Source organism: Lepidochelys olivacea (assembly GCF_965140295.1).
Source record: "Lepidochelys olivacea isolate rLepOli2 genome assembly, chromosome: 2".
Taxonomy (NCBI): Eukaryota; Metazoa; Chordata; order Testudines; family Cheloniidae; genus Lepidochelys; species Lepidochelys olivacea.
The window spans coordinates 249,510,451-249,532,889 of record NC_140412.1 but is presented as its reverse complement, the minus strand read 5'-3'; the positions used below and the strand labels follow the sequence as shown (position 1 = coordinate 249,532,889).

The 22,439-nt window shown below is 36.8% G+C and overlaps 1 protein-coding gene across 3 annotated transcripts in view; it reads left to right on the top strand.

Moving 5' to 3' along the window:
• Positions 1 to 22,439, top strand: part of DYNC2I1 (dynein 2 intermediate chain 1) — a 52,326-nt gene that overhangs the window by 12,773 nt on the left and 17,114 nt on the right. The window contains exons 2-16 of one of the 3 annotated variants that reach the window (XM_084619102.1): positions 439 to 492; positions 1,704 to 2,151; positions 2,919 to 2,986; positions 3,726 to 4,058; positions 6,371 to 6,435; positions 8,326 to 8,386; positions 12,059 to 12,124; positions 13,248 to 13,292; positions 14,722 to 14,926; positions 16,809 to 16,911; positions 19,107 to 19,236; positions 20,121 to 20,232; positions 20,553 to 20,647; positions 20,964 to 21,093; positions 22,098 to 22,270. In XM_084619102.1, the coding sequence (XP_084475228.1) occupies positions 439 to 492; positions 1,704 to 2,151; positions 2,919 to 2,986; positions 3,726 to 4,058; positions 6,371 to 6,435; positions 8,326 to 8,386; positions 12,059 to 12,124; positions 13,248 to 13,292; positions 14,722 to 14,926; positions 16,809 to 16,911; positions 19,107 to 19,236; positions 20,121 to 20,232; positions 20,553 to 20,647; positions 20,964 to 21,093; positions 22,098 to 22,270 (2,088 nt within the window). The remainder of the gene's footprint in view (positions 1 to 438; positions 493 to 1,703; positions 2,152 to 2,918; positions 2,987 to 3,725; positions 4,059 to 6,370; positions 6,436 to 8,325; positions 8,387 to 12,058; positions 12,125 to 13,247; positions 13,293 to 14,721; positions 14,927 to 16,808; positions 16,912 to 19,106; positions 19,237 to 20,120; positions 20,233 to 20,552; positions 20,648 to 20,963; positions 21,094 to 22,097; positions 22,271 to 22,439) is intronic. The other 2 variants (XM_084619103.1, XM_084619104.1) reach the window with 2 other exon arrangements.

Sequence of the window (22,439 nt, the reverse complement as noted above, 5' to 3'; positions counted from 1 at the left end):
CAGTCAATTGACATATATAACGTCAATTCCCATTATACCTTATGCAGTAGTAGGGATAGGAGAATATTGTCAGCACCTTATGGAACATAATCACTTAACAAGAAGATTTCTTAGTCAGTTTAATTGGAGTATGCAGTAACTTATCTTTAATTTTGTTGTACTCCAGTGCTCAGAAATAAAACAAAAAGGACCCACTGTTGTGTGGAAAATCAACTTTCCCTTCTGGTGGTGGAAATAGTGGACTTGAGCTACTTTGAAATACCTAGGCACACTTAAGCAAGTTAATGGTGATGTAATTAAAATTTAATGGTACATACATATTTATAAATGGCTTAATTCCTCAGTTTAAAAATGTCCATTGATAATATGCAAAGTGGCTATTCTGCACCTGAACTCAATTATTCCATCTTTAGCATGTCTTTGTCATTCCTTTTCTAGAGAAGAACCAAAGAAGATACTTGGAAATCAGATGAACTTAAGAAACATCTTAGGGTAAACATCTTCTGTAAATTTATAGAATCAATTTAGCCATTTTCTGGACTGCTTTCTTTAGTAAAATTAATGTGACTAATGTTATATTTTAGGATGCAAAGACACTCCAGTCCTCCCAGCTCAGATTTAATTGGATTTGTAGGAGAATTTCAACATTGAGTTTAAGAAAGGCAATCTTCTGATACTCAGGAAACAGTTAATGCATATTTTATTTAGTTATACAGAAACTACGCTGCAGGTCACATGTACAATACATGGGCCAGATCATTGATAATAACTGCTTTTTTGTTCAGAGCCTGAATCTTCATTTTTCATGAATGTGCAGAGTGTTAAAACTGATTAGTTCTGTTACACCAATGGAAGTGAATGATAGCCCTGCAGTGGGGATGGCTTAGTGGTCTGTGTACTAGACTTGAAAGGTTTTGATGTTAGCAGGAGTGACTGAGCCCTTTATCCCTATTAGGTAGATATATTAAGTTTTATTCAGTTTACTGTATGAATGCAACTTAAAAAGAAGTTCTTGTCTGCTCTGCGTAAATATGAAAGGTCTAGGCTGAAATCCTGACCCCACTGAAATCAATGGGAGTTTTGCTATGGGCATCAGTGGGACCAGGATTTCATCCCTCGTGACTTTTTAAAAATAGGACTTTAGGTTTTCCCTAAGTTCTTGGCCAAATTGTTTCTTTCCCAGCTCTCGTTATACGGTATGTTCTATGCCTGTTGTCAACTAACTGCCAATCTTCTGCCATAGAGGTGGCTGCATGATGCCCACATATATGTTGTTATAATTTATTATTTAATAATATTATTATTTATTAGTGGTGGTGTGTGATACATTTTCTAAACGAAGAAGGCATGATCACAACGTAAAGATATAGGGCTAAATTTTCAGACTAGCACAAAAAAGTATGCATATTTACATGTGTAATTTGTACACATGAACACCAAGTTGTGCAAGCAGTTCTGTTAAAGTATATGGAAATGATGAGTCATGCATCTGAGTTGCCCTTTGTATATCAATTTATTATGACAATTGCAAGCTTAATTGTAGTAACTGTATGCACAATCCAGGCATGTATACACGTGGGCATTTTCACAAATTTCTGGAAACTGGGTTCCATAAATCACTTATGGATTTTTGGGATAAAATACTATATGAAAATAAATTAGTGAATTTTAATTGTGCATCAGTTTATTTTTACTCTTTTTAGGTATCACAGTCAGATAGTCAATCTGAAGATAAGAAACAGAAGGAAAAGAAACTGCAAAGAGCTATAGAGACTCATGACATGGTTGATTACAAAGGATACATACACAAGGATCAAGACAAGGACAGAGGAAAGGCAAAAGAAAGGACAGGTGAACGAGAGAGATTTAAATCTAGTGAAAGAGACAGGGATAAGCTAAAAGAAAGAGAAAGGGGAAAAGATCATCACAGAGAACAAGAGAGAGAGAAATTTAAGGACAAGGACCAAGGAAAAGATGCAGAGAAGGAAAAACACATTAAAAGAAAAGATAAAGAGAAGGAGAGTGATAAAGAAAGAGACAGAAAATATAGGAGGGATGAGCTGAAGCAAATGCTTATACAGAATAACCTGAAAGCATATGGAGGAAGTGATAAAGAACAACGCAGAAGAAGAGAAAGCAAGGATCAATTGGGTAGGCTGGTTTGCTTTGCTGTGCATATTTTGAAGTATTTCACTTTATAGGTAGAAATGGACTGAAACCAAACTCCTGTCCTTGCAGGGAGCGTAATGTCAATGGGCACTGGGTGCCTAGCTGCCATGTGTGCATTTGAAAATCGTACTCAATAACCCAGTTTCATTTTCAAGCTCCCAGGTTCTCAGCTGCCTCTTTTCCTTCCCAGTGAGTTACTGAGTATAGTAGTTTTTGGTGATTAATTAATTCTAACATAGTGGGTGACTTATAAGTCCCTGTATGAATACAGAGCTTCTCCTTTGGGTAATTCTGCTATCAGATGCCTGAACTCTGCATGAAATTGTAATGTAATTATAGATGAGCGATAGCAGGCGGTATCGTAGTTCCTACCATCATGCAAGAGGGAATGGAGTCTCTCTCAAGGGCTTCTCTTTAGGCAAAACCCCAGATACAGCCAATCTTGGGGGGGAAATTTAGGCTCAAGTTTATACTGTTTTATTATTTGTTACCAATAAATCTCTCCCACTCCTCCCCCCCCAAAGAAGGTGGTAGGTTTGAATTTTATACAATGTGTGTATATATTCCATTGAGAGAAGGGTGGCAACTCTGTCTATTTGCATTAACATTGCTGGATTCAGGGTCCCTGTCACTGAAATGTGGAGTACGTGCCACATACTATCGGTGTAATGTGTCATGTACTACACTGAGGGTTTTTAGTGTAATAAAAAAAAATGTCTTCAGTAATTTTATATATATAATTTTTTTAGAGCAAGCAAACATAAGGGATGAAGTGAAAGAGAGAAGACATACAGAAAGAAAAGTAAAGGAAGGAAAAGTAAGGAAATGTTTCATAATAGCATAAGATAAGGTGAAATGTAATGAATAAATTTGATAAAACTCCAATGCCTGAGTAATCCCAAGAAGTGTATTTATAGCAAGCTTGCATGTAAATTGTTACAAAAAACCAAACAGTATTTGAACATAGTTCTTTAATTGTAATTTAATCTTATTAAAAGGGAAATGTCATCTAACTTTCAACATGAAAACATTTAAATGTTGTTTGTTTTTAACATTTCCATTAATAATCTTTAAGGAGATATGTTGTTCTTGTTTAAACATGTAGCTATCATTTATTTTTGTACAGCATCATCAAACAAATGTATTGCAAAATGTTTAACCTATTATTTATTAATGTACTTATTACTAATTTATTTATTTGGCATTGTAAGTGTAGATGGTGCTTTACCACAGATTATGTGTTAAAAAACAAAGAGCTACATCTCTGCTTGAAGAGTTCATACTCTAAAGGGGAGTATACCATTACAATGAGGTGTATAGTCCCCCAGAGGAAGTATTGGAAGCCCCACTGCCCCATTAGAAACTTCAGTAGACACAACACGTGACAATATATTGTATGGAGAAATCCTATACTGGCAAGGAGATGGACTAGATGACCTAATATGAGTATCCATTCCTGATTTCTAGAATCATAGAATTCTGTTACTTCTAACATTTTAATTAAAAATCTTTGGAGAAGTCTCTAACTTTTTTTGTATTATTTTTCCTTGTTCCAGAAAAGTGAGAGCAAAAATAGTCTTGGCGAGTTTTTAACAAAAAAAGATGAAGAAGGTGGACATAGACACAAGTCACACAGAGATCAAGAACTGAATAAAGACAGAGGGAGGAGTCATAGGGATAAAAGAGAACATGAACATTCAGTTAGGGGAGGAAAAGAGAGACCTTCAAAAGAAAGAAGCCATGAATTGTTTGTAAAGGATGGGGAAGAAAAATATGTGTTAAGGAGACCTAAAGAAGGATCTTCCATTGAAGACGGAGAAAGACAACTGAGCGAGAATAATGAAAAAAGACAGAGGGAAGAAAATGAAAGAAAGAAAAGAGACCTTAAGGTTAGTTTTTGTAAAACTTAAAAGTTGTAGTTAACATTTTTCGGATACCTTCTTATTTCATCTAACACCCAGTCTGTCTTGAAAATGCTTTGTTAAAACATAATAAACAAATACTGATTTCTGGTGAAGTGAACATCCAGAGATATGGACTTGGAAGGCAAATATTGAATGAAGCTTTTCCTGAGGGGACAATAAATTTTGATATTTCCTGAAATGTACATACACACAAATGCATTCTGATTGTCTTCTTCATAAATGCAGTCTGGCAGTTTCTTCATTGGGACCCTGAATTTCTTGTTAAAATGCTGAAGAGGAGATTGTTAGATGCCCAGAAAAACAAATTGGCTGGGATTTCCAAAAGAGCCCAAGGGAGTTAGGTACCCAACTCCCATTTAATTTCACTGGTTTTTGGGCACATAAACTCCCTTAGGCTTCTTTGTAAATCCCACCTATTATTAACATGTTATGAGACTTTTGTTGCCTCCAGAGCTGTGATTGTCTTGTGGTGCCATGGGCAGTGGTTGGGGGAGCCCAGGCCCTCTTTCTTTCTGTGTCTGCTCAGGATTTGGGGGAGCTTCTGTCCCAAATGGTGCCTCTGGAATTGGGAATGGGGTAACTGGGCTACTGGTGCCAAGTGCTGGATTCCAAGGGTTATGGGGAGAGTACAGCCCAGTTCCCCAACCTCAGCCCTTCACTACTACTGCTCTAACATCTCCCTGGTGTTTCCAGTGTAGTATGTGATGCTGCTGCTGTTTTGACAGAAATGCAAGCCTAATGTTAGAGTGTTCTGTGATTTTTGGCATGCTGCCAACATTTTTCTGCATGAGTGAAAGAAAATGGCAATTTTTAATCTGATTGGAATGTCATGGGTCAAAAAATCACTTCTGTAGTACAAGGGGATTCCTCCTGCCGAATATCAAAGGCCTGCTGCAAACAGAAGGTGTGAAAGCTTCTCAAAATAAGTTGGAAAACTCCTTGGTAAAGGAGAATGTAAGCAACCTTAATATAGGAATTGCTACCAGCTCCCCGTGTAATTCCGTGTCTTTATTAGTGACATAAGTCAGATGACTGACTATCAGCAAATTTTTCAGGGTTTGTCTAGACTTGGAGATTTGCTGAAATACCTATTCCAGAATATATACACTCTTATGTGGACACTCTTGAGCTATTTCGGTAAATTTGCAAGTGTAGACAAGCCCTTTGTGTACAGAAATTAAGTGATAAATTCCACCCTGGCAGGTGCAGCATGGGAAGCAGAGAGAGTGGCAGAGCCTCTGCTCCAGGGATCCTAAAGTGGTTAGGACAGGATTCCTCAAGAAGAGCCAGAGGCACATGCAGTGTGTACTTTGCTGCTGCTCTGAACAAGAGGACTGTAAGCTTCCATCAAGTATGTACTGATGAAAGCAACATAGGTGCTAACCCATAGCCCGAGTAAGTCAGCCAGATTCCCCTCAGGTTCTTGAGCATTATGAGGTAATTCAGTCCTGCTGGTTGCACAAATGAAAGTTGTTCACAATCCCCTCTCCTCCCTTTGTGCACAAACACAGCATAGTGCAGGATGTTGCCCTTAAGGATCACTTGCAAATGTTCAGCATTTTCAAGAGAAGTTCTCTGTACATGTTTGGCATTTCTTTAATTGATGTTTCAGCTATCTATTTTCTTAGCTTAACATAATTACTTTCTCTTTGAGAGGCCTCATGCAGAGCTTCCTACAAGTAATGGAGCACAGAAATGGATAGCACATGATGACCCATGATTTGTTAATGGAATATAACTGTTTCTCAGCAACCTCTTATATTGCTGCTAATACTTTATTACAAGGTCATATACATTATTTCTCAGAAGATTTCTGACAATGTGAATACTATGAATTAATATGCAAACTCATTAACTTGAGTTTGAATAGAGACTGGGAGTGGCTGGGTCATTACACATATTGAATCTATTTCCCTAAGTTAAGTATCCTCACACCTTCTTGTCAACTGTCAAAATGGGCCATCTTGATTATCAGTACAAAAGTTTTTTTTCTCCTGATGATAATAGCTCATCTTAACTAATTAGCCTCTCACAGTTTGTATGGCAACTTCCAACTTCTCTGTATGTGTGTATATATATATATATCTTCTTACTATATGTTCCATTCTATGCATCCGATGAAGTGGGCTGTAGCCCACAAAAGCTTATGCTCTAATAAATTTGTTAGTCTCTAAGGTGCCACAAGTACTCATGTTCTTTTTGCCGATACAGACTAACACGGCTGCTACTCTGAAACCTGTCACTATGAATTATGCTAGTCTTTCAATTTTTTACAGAAGACTGAACACAAAAAACAAGGAAAGAGCTTAAGAGAAGAAGAAACCAGCCATCATCATGAAAGGTACACTCATATATTTAACGTTATTATATACTGTACGATATATGTTGTTTGTATGAAAGTCACAAAGGAAAGGTACAGTTCACTACCCAAATATTGTTAAGCGCATTGTTGTCACTCAATAATAAATATGTTTTTACTACAGATAATTTACAGTGTGCATCACAATCTTTTGGGAGGCAGTTTGTACATTAAAATTATTACAAAACCTACATATTCTGCCCTAAAAAAGATGATTTGTTAAAAAGCATATTCAGGCTTTCCTTCCTGTTGAATTCTTTTGATTTTTGGTTCAGAGCGGTGAGATGCAAAATATAGGTTAATTTGTTCCTTGTACTTAAATTGTGAGACAGTCCAGGAACCTTCAGAGCCAGACATCTGTTTGTCTGTCATCTGACAGTTTATCACATAGTCATATGGATACTCGGTAAACTGTGAAGCGCACCTTTTATTTTTTCTTTGAATTGTAGATGTCCTTCTTAGCTGCAAGTCTGGCATGGCATTTAAATGATTAATTAGATAGCAATTTCAGGGCTACACATACAGATTTCCAAGGAAAAGGTTCTTGACAAGGAGGGATAAAAGATCTGGGTGATATGCATAAATTATTTCCTTCAGTGATCATGGAGTTTACACTTACATACTAAAGATAGAATATAGTTCTTGTATTCTTTAGTGAATCAGCCATGTCAAATCTCTATACAGCCTTCTGGAATATAACTCTAGACATACTGGCAGGCAGAATTCTCATTGCTGAGTTTTAGCTTACCTCTTTAGTGAAAGACTGGTAGGATTTCCTGACTTCTGAGGGTAGTGAGGTAGTGCATGAGCCTTCACCTGACATCCCTGCAAGGTATAAATGTGGTGCCTAAACATTCTAGTCAGTTTCTCTTGATCTTGGCCAGTTTATCATCCTGGGAGTTTTGCCACCTGTACATCAAAGTTAATGACTGTAACATTGCCAGAGCAGTATTTATATCTATCGGGGTGGCACAAGATGGCCAGCAAACAGCCTGGCTTGCTCTCTACTCTGCCACCCCTATTCTCATAGACAAAATTACTTTAAGAATTGAGGGCGTTCAACACTATAGAGTTATGATCCAGGAATGAAGAAACTTGTTAGAATGTTATTTTCAGAGAAGTAGAATTATAGGCAAGTAATTTTTCTTTCTGACTTTAAATTCTCAAGCCTATGTAACTAAAGGGATTTTTTTCCCCAGGAATGTGGGAATCCATCCCACTTATATTTTATCTCCTCTCTTTCTTCATACCCGTAAGTCTGTTCCATAATATGTCTCAAGAACTGTCCTGTTACTTTGGCTGAAGGGGAGTGGACTTTCTTCATTTGAAATCCATAAACTGTGCATCCAGAATAATTGGAGGGACAGTTAAAGAGCAGCACAAATTATTGCTTTTCTTTCCTTCTTCAGGGGCTGACTGTGGTGCCTCCTCACTTCTATCCCCAAAATGAAGGACCAAGTTTGAATGTAAATCTCTTACCTCCAGCATAAAAGAACATTGCCAGGCTTGGCCCATTTTTGATTTACTGACAATGATGTCAGTAATACTCGGTAAATGTACAGGACTAACTCTTTCTTCTTAACTTTGTCTATAATTACCACTCAAGGATAGCAATAGGACATGTCAGGCAGTATATCTGGGCAGTGTGTGTGCAATTGTTTGCTGATTAATCACTTGGCTCTTGGCTCACATCATCATGGAGGCCTGCAGAAAGAAACTCAGAATACAATGGCTGTTAGGTTTTGTTTGCTGAAGTATTGAAGTTTATTGTAAGGCTTCAGTACTTTTTAATATAAAATAACTGTTTTCCCCCAACACAATATTTTCCTCTGACTTAATGCAGATTCATAGTGTTATTCCGTTTATTTCTAGGAGTGCAACAGATAAAGGAAAGAGCATTGAAAGGGAAAAAAAAGAGGACACGAGCCAAAGGGTAAAACTATTTGTTTTGGAGTATTAGAATACAGGGATTTTGTTAGAATTAGTGATATAGTATAGTAGTTACTATATGTAATGCAACTAAAAATTATCACAACACAATGACATGATTAAAGTAGATATGGTAATTTGTATATATATTAAAGATTTCTTAAATAACTTTGATGTTTCAGGATGAAGTATAGGAAAATTGATTTATTCTTTATCAGTGTGCCCCTCTTACAGAGATAGGTGCCTAAGTGCAGGCCGCAGGGAGGTGCTTATTTCTGCTAGTGATACACAACCAGGAATTTGTTTCCTGGAGTTTGTTGGCTTAGGCACCTAAGGTGTTTCTTGTAAGAATGTCAGACAGGTTCCTAACTGAACACAAAACAGCTGGAGGAGGAGAAGGTGAAATTTATCTTATAACATTTAGGTCAGAGGTTAGAGCACTCACCTGGGACCTGGGAGGACCCAGGCTCAATTCCCCCCTCTTCCTGAGGGGGAGAAAGGATTTGAACAGGGATCTCCCACCTTTTAGGAGAGTGCGCTAACCATTGAGCTGTTGGGTAGTCTGATATGGTGCACCCTCAATTTCTCCTGTTGAAGCTACTCCACTGTGGATAAATAATTAAAGAATAAGTGGAGCAGGGGGCTGGACCCTTGGTCTGTCACAGCTCAGGTGGGTGTCCTAACCATCAGGCTACAGAGTAATTCTTCCCCTCCCACCCCCTGCCACCTAATGATATGCCCAGAGGCAGAAATTTCGGTGTCAAGGGAACTTTTACCCTCAAAATTTAGGCACCTGCAGAGTTTGGTAGGCACTTTATGGATTGCAGTGGAGCCTAAAATGGGGACTTAAGTACCTATTCCCCAGGCCTAGCTGCTTAACTCTGGGGTGTAGGTTCCTAAGTGTCTTTGTGAATCCCACCTTTACTCAAAATTTTTTCAAAATCTTACACATTTGGGGAAAAAATCCCCCCAAAGGTGGGAGAAGTTTCTAACCATACATTACAAGAAAAACCCATTTACTTATATACAATATAAAAATTCCACTCTTCCTCTAAGCGGTTGTTATAAGCAGAGAAAATGTGATTTTAGCTAAATAGAAAGAAATTAACATCTTATTCTATCTGTCATGAGACCCTCAATGTAATTCATAACTATCCAGTAAAATAGTTGCCACAGGGATGATAAAAAAAAATGAAAGTATGCAAAGAATAGGATCAGGGCTCATGTGGATCAAAATAAATTAGAGGAATTTTCCAGAACGGATACCATAACAGTTATTTACTTATTTTGTTCAAGTTTGTGTACCAGTAACTCACCAAGACAGAACTTTTAACTATTGAGACATTTTTAGCATATTTCAAACAGCAAGATTACAGAGGATAGAATTCTGCAATGTTGAGATTATATCTCGGAAGCATCCAATAAATCTAAAATTCTGTTTTGGAATACTGTGCTGGCATCTACATATGTAGAATTATGGTCCCTACTTTTTGGCAAGTAGATCCTGTTCCAACACCTACTGAAGTCAATGGATAGACTTCCATTGATCAAAGTGTATCTGGTTCAGGCCAGAAGTAAAGAATGATGGTCAAGGATGTATTGTAAACTGATTAAAAAAGAAACATTTATGAACCAGAGCCATTTGTAAGTAATCTACATAATTTTAGTAAGTGGATTTTAATAGAATATTGAATGCAAACCTTTTTTTAATGCAACATTAAGATTACACTGTTTATTTTTTTAAAAGTCAGGTCATAAAACATTGAGGAAAGTATAAAGCTAAAGGTTCCTTCAGGAGTGTAAATGTTCTCACCTGGCACTTATGTAGTATTTTGTGAGATACACTTGACAAACAATAGAAATAGAACATATGTACAGTGTGGACAAGCCAATGTTGCTGTAGGTACTGTGGCCTTGAAGCTTGGATCTGATCAAACTGTGCTTGGTGCAGGATCTCTGGTCTCCTCCAATACTGGCTCCATGATGCCTGACTTGGTTCCAGATGTAACTTAGTGTGGCCTCATGGTTGCATTAAACTATACCAGTTGGTAATAAAGCCCAAGAGGCCAGGCAGGAATAGGAACTTTTTTGAGTATGTATCAGTGTAGAACTCACTCTAGGTGCATATGTGCTTCATGTATACCAGATCAGAGTCTTTTGAATAGCAGTGTCAGTCAGGGCTCTGGATGTGCCCTGTGTCTCCTCATGCTCCTATGCAAAGGCATAGAGGGTGGAGTGAACGCAGCCCTCCCACAGTTCCCTCTTGCCATCTGTGGCAGTGAGGTGGAGCCTGGCAAGTACCTGACCCACTGGTCTGTACCTCTGGCTGGAATTCTGAGTCCTCAGAAACTTGGGCTTCGAATTGTGAGGGAACTGAGGGAAGGTTGTGGCCACCCGCCCTTTATCCCACCATATGAAAGCATGACAAGGCACAGGGCATGAGCATGGCCCCAACAGGCACTGCTATTCACAAGACTCCAATCTCACATACAGTAGGCACACGTGCCCCTAAAGTGGAATCCATGCCGACTGCAACATTTAGAAGAACCACATATACTGTAGGGTAAGTAATTTATTTTTCTGGTCTTTTCCTTTGCCTCATGGAAAAGCAAGACATTACATACACAAAAATTGTGTTACTGTGCAGTCTTAACTTTACAGTAAGTACTCAGCAGTGAAAGATTAAGGCTGTAGTGTTAAGCTTAACACTGCCCCCTTGTGTGAGTGCATTATTACAGTTTTAAAATTTGTGATCACATACCTTTTGTCATTTTCTTTCAAGCTTTGTTTTCATAAACATTTTTATTTTTAGTTACTCCAAGCTAGGTTGTACCCTTAGACACAGCTTTGTGGGAGGAGAGGTGCATAATATATACTGCCCTAGGAACAGTCTTGGGAGGAATTTTGACTTAGCATCATGATTCCCCCCAAATTCTTCTTAGGCTTGGTCTAGAGCTTACTTCAGTATAATGTAAGTCACTCTGGGGTATGAATAATCCACACCCCTGAGTGACGTAAATTATACCGACCTAAGCACCAGTATAGACAGCACTATGTTGGCAGGAAAGTTTCTCTTGCTGACATAGCTACCACCTCTTGCAGAGGTGGATTTTTTATGAGAACGGCAGAGCTCTCTCCTGTTGGCATAGAGAGTCTTCACCAGACACGCTACTGCGGCTCAGCTGCATCAGGGCAGCTGTGCCACTGTAGCACTTCTAGTGTAGACTAGCTGTTACTCTGTGTGTGTGTGTGTGTGTGTAAGGTAATTATTAGCAGCTCTTAAATGAGTGTAGCTTTCTTTCCTTCATTTTCCGAGCCACTACCTTTGGGCAGTGTGAGTGTGTTCCCACACCTGTTAGCTCTCTGGAGAAGCAGCTGGTGTGCAGCCCCCTACTGCACAGATGTATCGGACCCAAAATCCAGACATCTTTAACAAAGCTGTAAAGGGGGCGGGGTTGGAATCTTACTACCCCTTATTACTCTGGATGGCTGTATTAGGTTTGACTCAGCCAGCCTTTCATGTCTATAAAATACATTGAAGATTGCAAGCATGATATAATGCTTCGTGTTAAGAATTATTAATACTAATATATTTACAATCGGTTCTTTCAGTTACTTAGTTCAGGGCCACATTTCATTTCTTTTCTCTTATTGTTTTTATATTTTGATTCATTAGCAACACCAAGGTGAACATGTGTCAGCATGGAAACCTATGCAGAGGCAAAAAAGTGAGGAAGAACTTGTAAGCACAATTGATATTTTTTATTTTCTCTTGATTTCTTGAGAGCATGGAAATATCAAATAGCCTTCCTTGTGAGTTAAATTCCATTTTTTGTTGTTTTTTTCAATACAATTCTGCATAGTATTTTTATGCAGTTTAATTAGTATGAGATTTTCAAAAACTGGCACAGCTATAGAGAGACCTAGGTTTTTGTTGCACTAAAAATACCTGATCCTACCCACTAACTTGTAGGCCACTGATGTGAATTATCAAAAGTGCTGGTGTTGTACATTTTTTCACAAATGCACAATTTTATTGTTTTGAAATCTTTTAAAATCCCTTTCATTCTGATAGTAAAAGTTATGAATAAATAAAACAGAATAGCAAGGGGGGGAGCATAGCTATAAAAAATTAATAAATTGGTCGCTCATTGCTTTTTTTAAAAGCAGACACGGGTATTTAGAGAAATGGTGGCTTTTGGAGGGCAATGGGTTAAGGACAGCAGGCACAGCTACTTCTTGTCAGTCATTTTAGTAAGAATAAACTATTCTCTCAGTAAATTCAGTATTGCTTTTAGCTGATATTGTAATGTTGTTAGATTAAGTTATTATCAAATGAAGATTTGTTGTTTGCCCACTAATCTGTGGCTCTCTTTTTCCTAGTTCAAATTTACAATTGGATTACTTTATTACTAATCAGCTTTGAACCCCATTATAATTAACATAGTGTATAAGGAATGTTCCGGTCTAGTTCTCTGAGAAATAAGGCAGTTTTATTCTGTTGTTATACCAATATAAAAGCTACAGTAACTTTGTGTGGGGCTTTGTTGAAACCAGCACATTTAATCTCCCCCCAAACAATCATAAGAAAAGAAGCTGTTATTCATAGAATGTGATTCAGTTGTGGTTTGTTTGTGTTGTTGTTATTGTAAATCAATCATCACCGCCTGTTACTACATATTTCTGTAATTCCATTTATGATCTGACTTTGTAGTAATTAGTTTTATAAATATATTTTTCAATTTCATTAGAGAACATAACAATTAAGCCATTCACTATTTATGTTCTGGCAAATAAAAGATCAGTGTATTGTAAAGTTTTATATAATGGCTTAATTTATTATACTGTTATATTTCCCCTTCTAGGAAACCAGTGATAACTATTTGACAAATTATGAAGATGATTTTGAAGTATGTATAAGTTTATTCCTTTTGTAATCATTCATAAGTGTATCTTGTTGTTTGCTGTAATAACAAATATAACGTGGTTTGTGTTTTATGCTTTTACTTTTTTGGTAACATTGTGGCCCTTTCAGACTTCTTGCCAGGCTTTTATCTTAATCAAGTCAAATTTCTGTGTCTGGGGGTAGGGAGAAAACAGGAGGGGCAACTTTGACTTTCCATTCAGAGTCTTCAAAGGATCATCATTCTGTCTTACTAGATTTCAGGTATTCAAACCTTTTTGAGTAAAAGTCTTGAATTTTGGCCTACTCACTTGTTACGGACTGCTGATTATAAGAAAAACTTAAATTAGACATGTATGTCTGACATGTCAGTAGGTCACCAAAATGTGTTCAGTGTAGCAATTTACAAAAATTATATTAATTTTTTTATTGGACTTGCAGTTTGGTTTGACGAATAAAATAAGGTTACCAGCTCTATTTACCAGAATTTAGCCAAGAAAGTTGTGTAAAGTAAAAAAGTGTACCTCAAGGACCTTTATTACTAGCTATGTCCAACCAAATTGTGGACTGTGGTCATCTAGGGTCTGTGTGTGAAATCTTGGCCCCATTGATTTCTGTCAAAACCATAATTTCAAGTTGTGTGTATATATGGTATATCTCCTTTGATTTCAGTGGGACAACTCTTGTGCTTGAAGTTAAATATGGGCCTAAGTCTTTGCAGGTTTGGGAATCTAGATTATTTTTTTTAAATGATGGCTGTTAGGAAGTGTTTAAAAAGTTTGGATTATCACAGTCCTAGCATATATAGATTAGTGGGAAAAGAGAAGATGAGGTGAAAGATGCAAAATAAGTACATTTTATTCATTGGTTGCAGAAATAGATATATTTATTCCATCATTAATATGACCATTTTATGCCATATTGTTATAGACTACATAATGGTGTGTGCTGGTATAAAGGTTTTATTGGCACGAGTTGGGGATGACTACTCATAGGTGCAAAGCCACAAAGAGTTATGCATCTCAGCTTAAACAAATGTCCATAAAACAGTTACAGCACCACACACCAGCACATACATTGTTATGATACGCACTTTAAAAGATTTAAAAAAAAAAAAGGTACTGTTTTTCTGTTCCAAGACACTGGGTATGGCTAATCCAGATAAGCTTATCACAGCATTTAAGAGAACGTAATTTATTTAAATCAAAGAATTATTTTTTAAAATTACTCCTGATCAGAGGATTTATGGCCATTTTCATGCATCATTGCTCTTGAACTCTTTTTGCTCTTCATTGTATTGAGCTGTAGGATTTTTTTTTTAAATGCATCTTTAAAAAAAGACAAAAAGTATTTTGACACAGGCACCAGTAGTATGATTTAAATTTTTTGATTTCATTTCTGTTTAACATTTATTAAAAGTAGTGTTATTTTTAAAGGATTATGTAGATGATTTTGATGACGATGATGATGAAGACAATGATAGTGAGGCTAGAGACTCAGAAGAAAGACTAAGAGAGATCCCTGTTTCCAAAAAATCAGAAATAGAAGAAATTCAAAGAGCAATTAATGCAGAAAATGAGAGGATTGGTACCTTACTACCAAAGCAAATTCAAAAAGAACATGAAAAGGAACCAAACATAGGTATGTGATTGAGCTCATCTTTTAAGTGTTGTTTTTAAATGCATTGCAGCTTTTGTGCAAACAAGATACTTCTGCTTGCTCTAAAGATCTCCATTAAAGGCAAAAAACTAGTATTCTGAGTAAATCACTTAGCTTTGTGGCTAAGCAGCATAACTTTAAAATAGCTAACCAAAACTTCAGAGATATTACTAATGAATTCAAATGTGAAGTATAAAGGCCGAGACTTAATAACCCTGTTCCCTCATTTGGAGGGCTGGGAGAGCTGCAGATCATGTTTCAGCTTCCTATGATGTCGCCCTCCCAGTCTTTCAAAGGTCTTAACAAGTCCTCCAACAGAAGGAGAGAAGTCAGGACCTGATATTTTTTATGTTAAAAACAAGAGGAAAAAAAAATATTTTACTGGTGGAAAAAATAACCAAAATATAAAAGAACACAAACACGATTTTTTATTTTTGGTTTATAATTCATCTTTAAAGTATAGTTTTGCTGTGAAAAGTGACTATGTAAAATGACAACCTCTTCCTCGACAGATCTGCTTAGTTTATTGACTATGTCCGCCATAAGGCCCCGATTCACCTTCACACAGTCTAACCATGCAGATCACAATGCTGGATTGGGTCTATAAGAAGCGCTTTTATTATTTTTTACTCCTCTTGGTACTTCAGGGCAAATACAGCTATGGAAGAGTGACTGAGTTTCTCTCTAGATAATGCAACATCAACTGCATTTTTAACTAAAATCTGGTTACAGAATCAGATTACAGGTTGAGTAAGTAGTAATTTGGCAGTTAGAAAAATCATCTTCTTACGTGTAAACTGAGCAGATTTGATCTAATTATTAAAAGGCAATAAATGTGGAAATATGGGTCCTAATTTTTAGTGCAGACACAGCTTAAAAGAGGGCAGGTTTTGTGAGAGCCTTCTGTATAAGAGTCAGTATATTGCAGTGCAGATTTCCTATATTTCTTGCAGAAGCTCACCATTCCTGCGTCAGCTTTTAATGTATGCTCTTGTATAGATCAGATTTGTAAGTTCCCTTATAATACTTGCTGCACAAATTTTGATTTATTGTAAATTGTACAGTATTCTGTGTATTTTGACAAATCATTCTGATTTAATGTAAACTACAGATCACTATAGCAGTGATACTTAGCACTCCTATAGCATCTTACATTTTAAAAGCACTATACAAACATTATCTAACAAATCTTAGCAATCTTCTTCTAAGATAGCTAAATATTGTCGACTCTGACATTGATTCAGACACGGAAGTCAATTGACTTTTCAAAGCCCACATAGTGAGTCATTGGCAGAGCTGGAACTAAAATTTAAGAGTTCATGGATTCTAGCTCTTTAGTTGGTTCATTGACTAGACTGGCTTTAGAGCAGCAGGTTTCAGCTTGTGCCTTATGTCCCCAAAGGGCTACAATGTCTCCTCTCAACCAGTGATTCCGCCTCAGCTGTAGAGGCCAACCTCCTATTGGGAAGTGGTTTATACCACCTTCTGCCAGCTTGGGTGAATCTGACCTAATAATCACTATTTGAACAGGGCCATCTTAAAGGCAGAGTATTGTCGCTGATCCTTGAACTCTTAATGTACATTGGGGAATTCTTCATGGTGAAAAGAAGGGACAGTTTTAAGAGAAATGAAAATCTGAATAGTAAAGGACCAGCAGTAAAGGAAAAAAGATTAGTTGCTTTATATTTGATAAAGTTTTGATACCCAGTGCACCACTCCTTTTCCTGCAAATATATCCTTACCTGCATAATTAATCTTTAGCATCTGCACATCATAACACATTTTGTTGATTGCTATAACTCCAGTTATCTGACATTTTAATGTTTTATTAGTTTCACTCACAAAATTTTGTAATATCATACAGAAAGGCAAGATTCTCCTGCCAGAGGATCTCTTTGTGGAATGTTCATGGATTTTGAAACAGCAAACCAGCGGCAAAGTAACCGAAATATGGCCAGTAAACAGAAGTAAGCAGCATTAAAAATTCACTGCATGTAGCTGTTTAGGCAGCTCACCATCTAAAATGTAAATTCTTTTCATAATGTTTGAAATACTCTTAGTAATATTTTATATGCAACAGGGTTGATTTGATTTAAATCATGATTTAAATCACTAGTCCGGAAGACTCGATTTAATTATGGCTTTCTACATAAAAGTGCATTCTTGTTGGTTGTTATAAACATATTCTTCACAACTCAGAGATAGATGTAGGTTTCATTTTTAGTAGGTATACACTATACATTTGTAAACAATTCTTTATTTTGAAAACTTTTCAGATTAGTTTTACAGCTATATCAGAAAATGAATGATTCGTTATTTCATTTACCAAAGGTAATTGAAGCAGATATTTATGAAGTCATTGGGAGGTGAACTATCTCCAATTCAACAGGTTAATCATTAATATTTGGAGGATTTTCTTGCCATGCTGTATTAGGAGGAGAACATCACCAGAGAGACATTTAAATTGTTTTATTTAACTAAAACAACGACGTTAAGTATTCTGGATTTTTTTCTTCAACAGCAAACATATAATATTTTAACAAAACAAGCATATGTCCCTCTCTTCTCACATTTATCTCCAGCCTTCTTCTCCTTGTCCAGATCTATTCCACCCCCAACAATCTTCTATTCATTGTACTTCTTGAAACTTTGCACTTTTAGAGAGAGGTAAGGGATTGACTCTGTGTACACAAATTTGCAGAGGTACTATAGAGTTGAGGTCTCTTATTTCTCACCTCTCTATATATTATTTATTTATTTATTTATTTTAAAACATTTTTGCTGTTAATAATCATGTTACCTCTGGAGATACAAATCCACAGTTTGAGAACTGCAAAACTAAGCATCTCTGATGGTGTCGTCTAGTCTGAGAACTGATTCCCATTGTGTATATAGAAAGATTAACCTAAATAATCCATACCGAAGCCTGTGGAACCCCATGAGATTGGGTGCCTAATCCATAAACTATTGGAACTCATTTACAAAACTTTTCTTAAACATTCCATGAATATATTGTCTCATGCTATAGAATTAGAATTTATAATCCCTATTCCTTGATGAGATATCTTTGAGCTATAATGTATCTTAATTAAAACTATCTTTAGATAGGCTTTTCCTCAAAAATCTTTAGATAGGCTTTTCCTGATTTTATCATAAAAATCCGATTTAAATTAAAAAAATCCGATTTTTAATTGAAAAAAAACATTGATTTTTATCCATCCTGATATATAATTACTTTATATATAAATAATATTTTATATAATATTTTATTTTACATGTGATGGATTGCTTTATCAACTTCAGTTATTTGGTTTAAATTAAATCCCTTTTGTACGCTTTGTTTTATATTAAAGAAATATTAAAATAATTTCTTTGAGTAAGTGTAACAAAGAACAATCAATTCTGTTCTATAGAATCTAAATAGTGTGGGTTTGTCTATACAGTCCGCAGCAGAGAGCTTCTCAGACAGGGTCAACAAATTCGGAATTGCACTGCTGCACTAAATATACCTGTGTGGACGTTGCGGGTCAGGATGGAACTCAGGCTCTGAAGCATAGGGAGGGGCATGGGCTTCAGAGCCTAAGCGCTAGCCAGGCTGGGAGTCTTGCTGTCACAGCTTGTGTAGATTACCCTGTGTGTACACAGAAAAAATTGTGAATATCATTAACATATTTGGCATGGCTTTAGGAGTACTTCCCACCATCCTAACTATTTGAAGAACGTAAAGTGCATCTGTTATATCACAGGAAGCGTAGTTTTTCATAGCTTTTCAGTAAGGTCTGTAACTTAACTTGTCACTTTGAATAGTTGGACACAAACACTCCCTAGGCTATAAAAAGCTTGGGTTTATGTATACCTGTAATTAGTAGTATAAGTTTCCCTAGATTTGCAGTCAGGTCTTGGAAGTCATATATGATCTTTACCTTAATGTCACAATAAACTAGATTCCTAATGTTGCCATTCCTTGTATGAGTATCTACACGGATAAACATTTTAATATCAATGGGCATTGATCTGGGACTCCATGCATTTGTTTGGAGGGGTGAATAGATTGCTAGATCTGTAGTACATTATTGTGTAATGCCATTTTCCTCTAAATTGCCATGGGTTCATATAGATTTTGCATCTTAACTCTTTTTCTGTTTTGTAATTCATTGTAAAGGAAGCGCAGTTCAGAACTGCTCCGACTAATTGACCTGGATTTCTCAGTCAGTTTTTCTTTACTGGATTTGCCTCCAGTGAATGAATATGACATGTACATCAGGAACTTTGGGAAAACAAACACTAAACAGGCAAGTACCTGACTTTTAAGACAATATAAATCCTGAAAACTGAGATTCTGATCCTGAAAAATTATTTTCCTTCCATTGGTTACATTAGCTAGGAGGGTGGTAAATGTCAACACTTTAATTACTTTTGACAAGAGAAAAACCATGTCAGGAATGAGCCTAAACAGTCAGTAGCGCTGTAGTTTTTAGAGGAATTTGTATATGAAGTGGGAGGATAGTGGGAAAAAAAGTACAATGGCAACAGGAAGCAAGGCAATACATAATACATTCATAAACATTTTTAGATGACTAGTGCTTATTAACATAAAGGACAGCTGCAAAACCACAGGAGTCCTCAGAATATTTGCAAGAGATTCAATATTTATCCTGAACTAAGTGTGTCAAAGCATTAAAATAGTTTGTCTGTTCTGTGTCTTCTGGAATGTTGTTGGTAGATGTGTTCAAAGATTTGATTTTAAACATGAATAATTAAAAATACATTAAAAGAAAAGGAGTACTAGTGGCACCTTAGAGACTAACCAATTTATTTGAGCATAAGCTTTCGTGAGCTACAGCTCACTTCATCGGATGCATTCCATGTATCTCACGAAAGCTTATGCTCAAATAAATTGGTTAGTCTCTAAGGTGCCACAAGTACTCCTTTTCTTTTTGCGAATACAGACTAACATGGCTGCTACTCTGAAACCTAAAAATACATTTACTCTCAATTTAATATGTAGCACATTATGTGTATGTATTTAGAAACTAACTGACAAACAGAAGACAGTAATACTGAATTTAATAGTTTTTAAAAATTACTGTTCAAGTTAAGTTTTAGCTATTTGGTGGCAGCAAGAAAGTGCTCAGAGTTGGCATCGTCATGTTCATAATTTTAACTTCGTATTTAGGCATATGTTCAGAGCAATGAGGATAATCTTGAGAGAGACGTTCAAACAGATGAAATAGAGACTCTAGAAAAATGGACACAACATCCAGGAGACAGTATCCTTGTATCTGGAGGTGAGTAACCCTTTGCTTTTGTTTATTTAGGGCCTTAAATGCTTAAACTTCCTCTCCTTCTTTTTCATTGCTGCTGTTAGATCATGAAATGAGACAGACTGCTTTATTTATTTATGTATTGATTGATTGATTGATCCCTGCTTCTGCTGGAAAGAGAAGTATTCCCCCAGCAGCGTCTCCAAACTCAGCATTGTTGCTGCTGAAGAGAAGTTGGCTGCTATCATCCCTTCTCTTTCTCAAATGTTTCATAGAACATGGAACTTCCTTGGTAGCTGATTTTGTATGTTGGTGCCTGTTTGTAACCTCATGTCTTTTTACAGGTCCCAGAAGCAGCAATGATGTGTCTATAGATATTGCTGTAACACCTAAGATTGATTCACAGAGATTAACAAACTTCCTCCGGTCTGCTTGTCAGGTACGTTTCTACCTCAGTGAATGTGCATATATAAAATGTGGGAGAGATGGATCACTTAAAACGCCTGTCCTTTCTAGGTACCCTTGAATAATATTAATTACGGGTGAGATTCAACCCTGTGCAGAGGGTTAGAAAAAAGCCTGTGTAAAACATAACTCCCTATTAAACCATGTTTTGCAAAGCTGTGAAGTTACCAAGAGAGTTGATCAACAGCTATTAAACTCATCAAAATAGTTTTGAAAGTTGCCGATAGCAAAGTTGAAATAGAAGAATGGTCTTTTTTATTTCTATAAATGTAATTAATTATGTTTGAAAGGTGATTGCTGTTTTGCTTGAGGAAGATCGAGTTGCAACACAACCCAGGTGGAACCTAAGATCTCGACAAACCAGTCTGTCTATTAGTGATAGCTGCTTCCAGTTAAATACTAATCTACCTTTTCTCCATGGTAAGAGAACTTTATTGCACACCTTTTAGTGAACAAATAGAACTCCTCTTCTTTACATGAAGTGCCAGCATTTGTGCTTGATTGATCTGTGGAGAGCACATGTCAGGATGTAAAGGTGCGGTAAAGCTCACTTTTGCATTCCTCTGATCCTGCTGTAATTCTATGTAGAGCAGTTCCCTATATGCTTGTTTAGAGGACTGCGGCTACAAATGACCACAAGAGGCCAAAAATGCAGCCAAGAGTCACACCTTCTTTTCTTTAATATACTGGCTTTCTGTCTCTGAAAGATCACCCTTGCATGGAGTGATCCTCCTCAGGTTAGTTATGTTGGGGTTAGAGCTCAATTAACTTTGACTACGTGGGGCAAAATAACCATGTTGCACTGCTAAAATATGGCTTGATATGTTTAGAACACAACACACTTGGAAGACAGTGTATTACCCTAAAGCTGTGTCTTTCTCCATGCAAACTACAAAAATTTAAATGAAAAAACTAAAACTGTCATAACTGGGTGAAGGAAAGACCTACTGCAACATGAAATGTTGCATTTTCTAACAGATATGCCAGAAAAATGAATCTTGTTCTGACAAATGCCTATGTTTCTACATCCTGCACCCTCCCCTCTATTGCCCATTCTCTGGTTGAGATGTTAGTGTCTCTTCCACCATGTACCATAGTCATTTAATGAGAATGCCAGGGCTTGGTTGTGCTCAAAATAATAGTTCTGCAGATTCTTTGCCTCCAGGCAGCTGAGCAGAGCAGTGGCTCAGTTTTCTCTCCATTCCTGTTCACTTTCCTCGTTTAAAGCCAGTTTTGGGACAGGAGAGAACAGTTTTCTTTCCCTCTCCCTATGCCCTCTTCTTTCATGCTCTGGCAGAAAATGCACTCTGCCAGCAATATTAAAATTTTCTTTGAAATTACTTGTTAATTTCTTAGGTTGTGGCTGTGGCAACTAATTATTCTCTCTCATGTTCAACAAGTTTTCCTTTTTTATTTTGACTTAGGCCGAAAGGTATCCTGTTTGCACGTCTCTCAGGTTCAGAGGCAGGCATTGCTTTCTGTTCACGGGTTACCTGAAAAGCCAGGTGCTATTCAATTGGACAGGAAGTACATCGTATGTGTATGGAATATCTGGCAGCCTTCCAGTCCTCAGAAAGTTTTAGTTTGTGAAGCAGAGGTACAGTTCTTAGTCATTACACAATTGCCTATTGAATGAATGATTTTTGGATGCATATTGTGCTGTTCTGTCCTGGTACAGTGTATAAAATTTCTTTATAAATCATGTACAGTTGAATCCAGTGAGTGAGACAATAACCACACTCCACTCCACACTCTGATATTGGAGA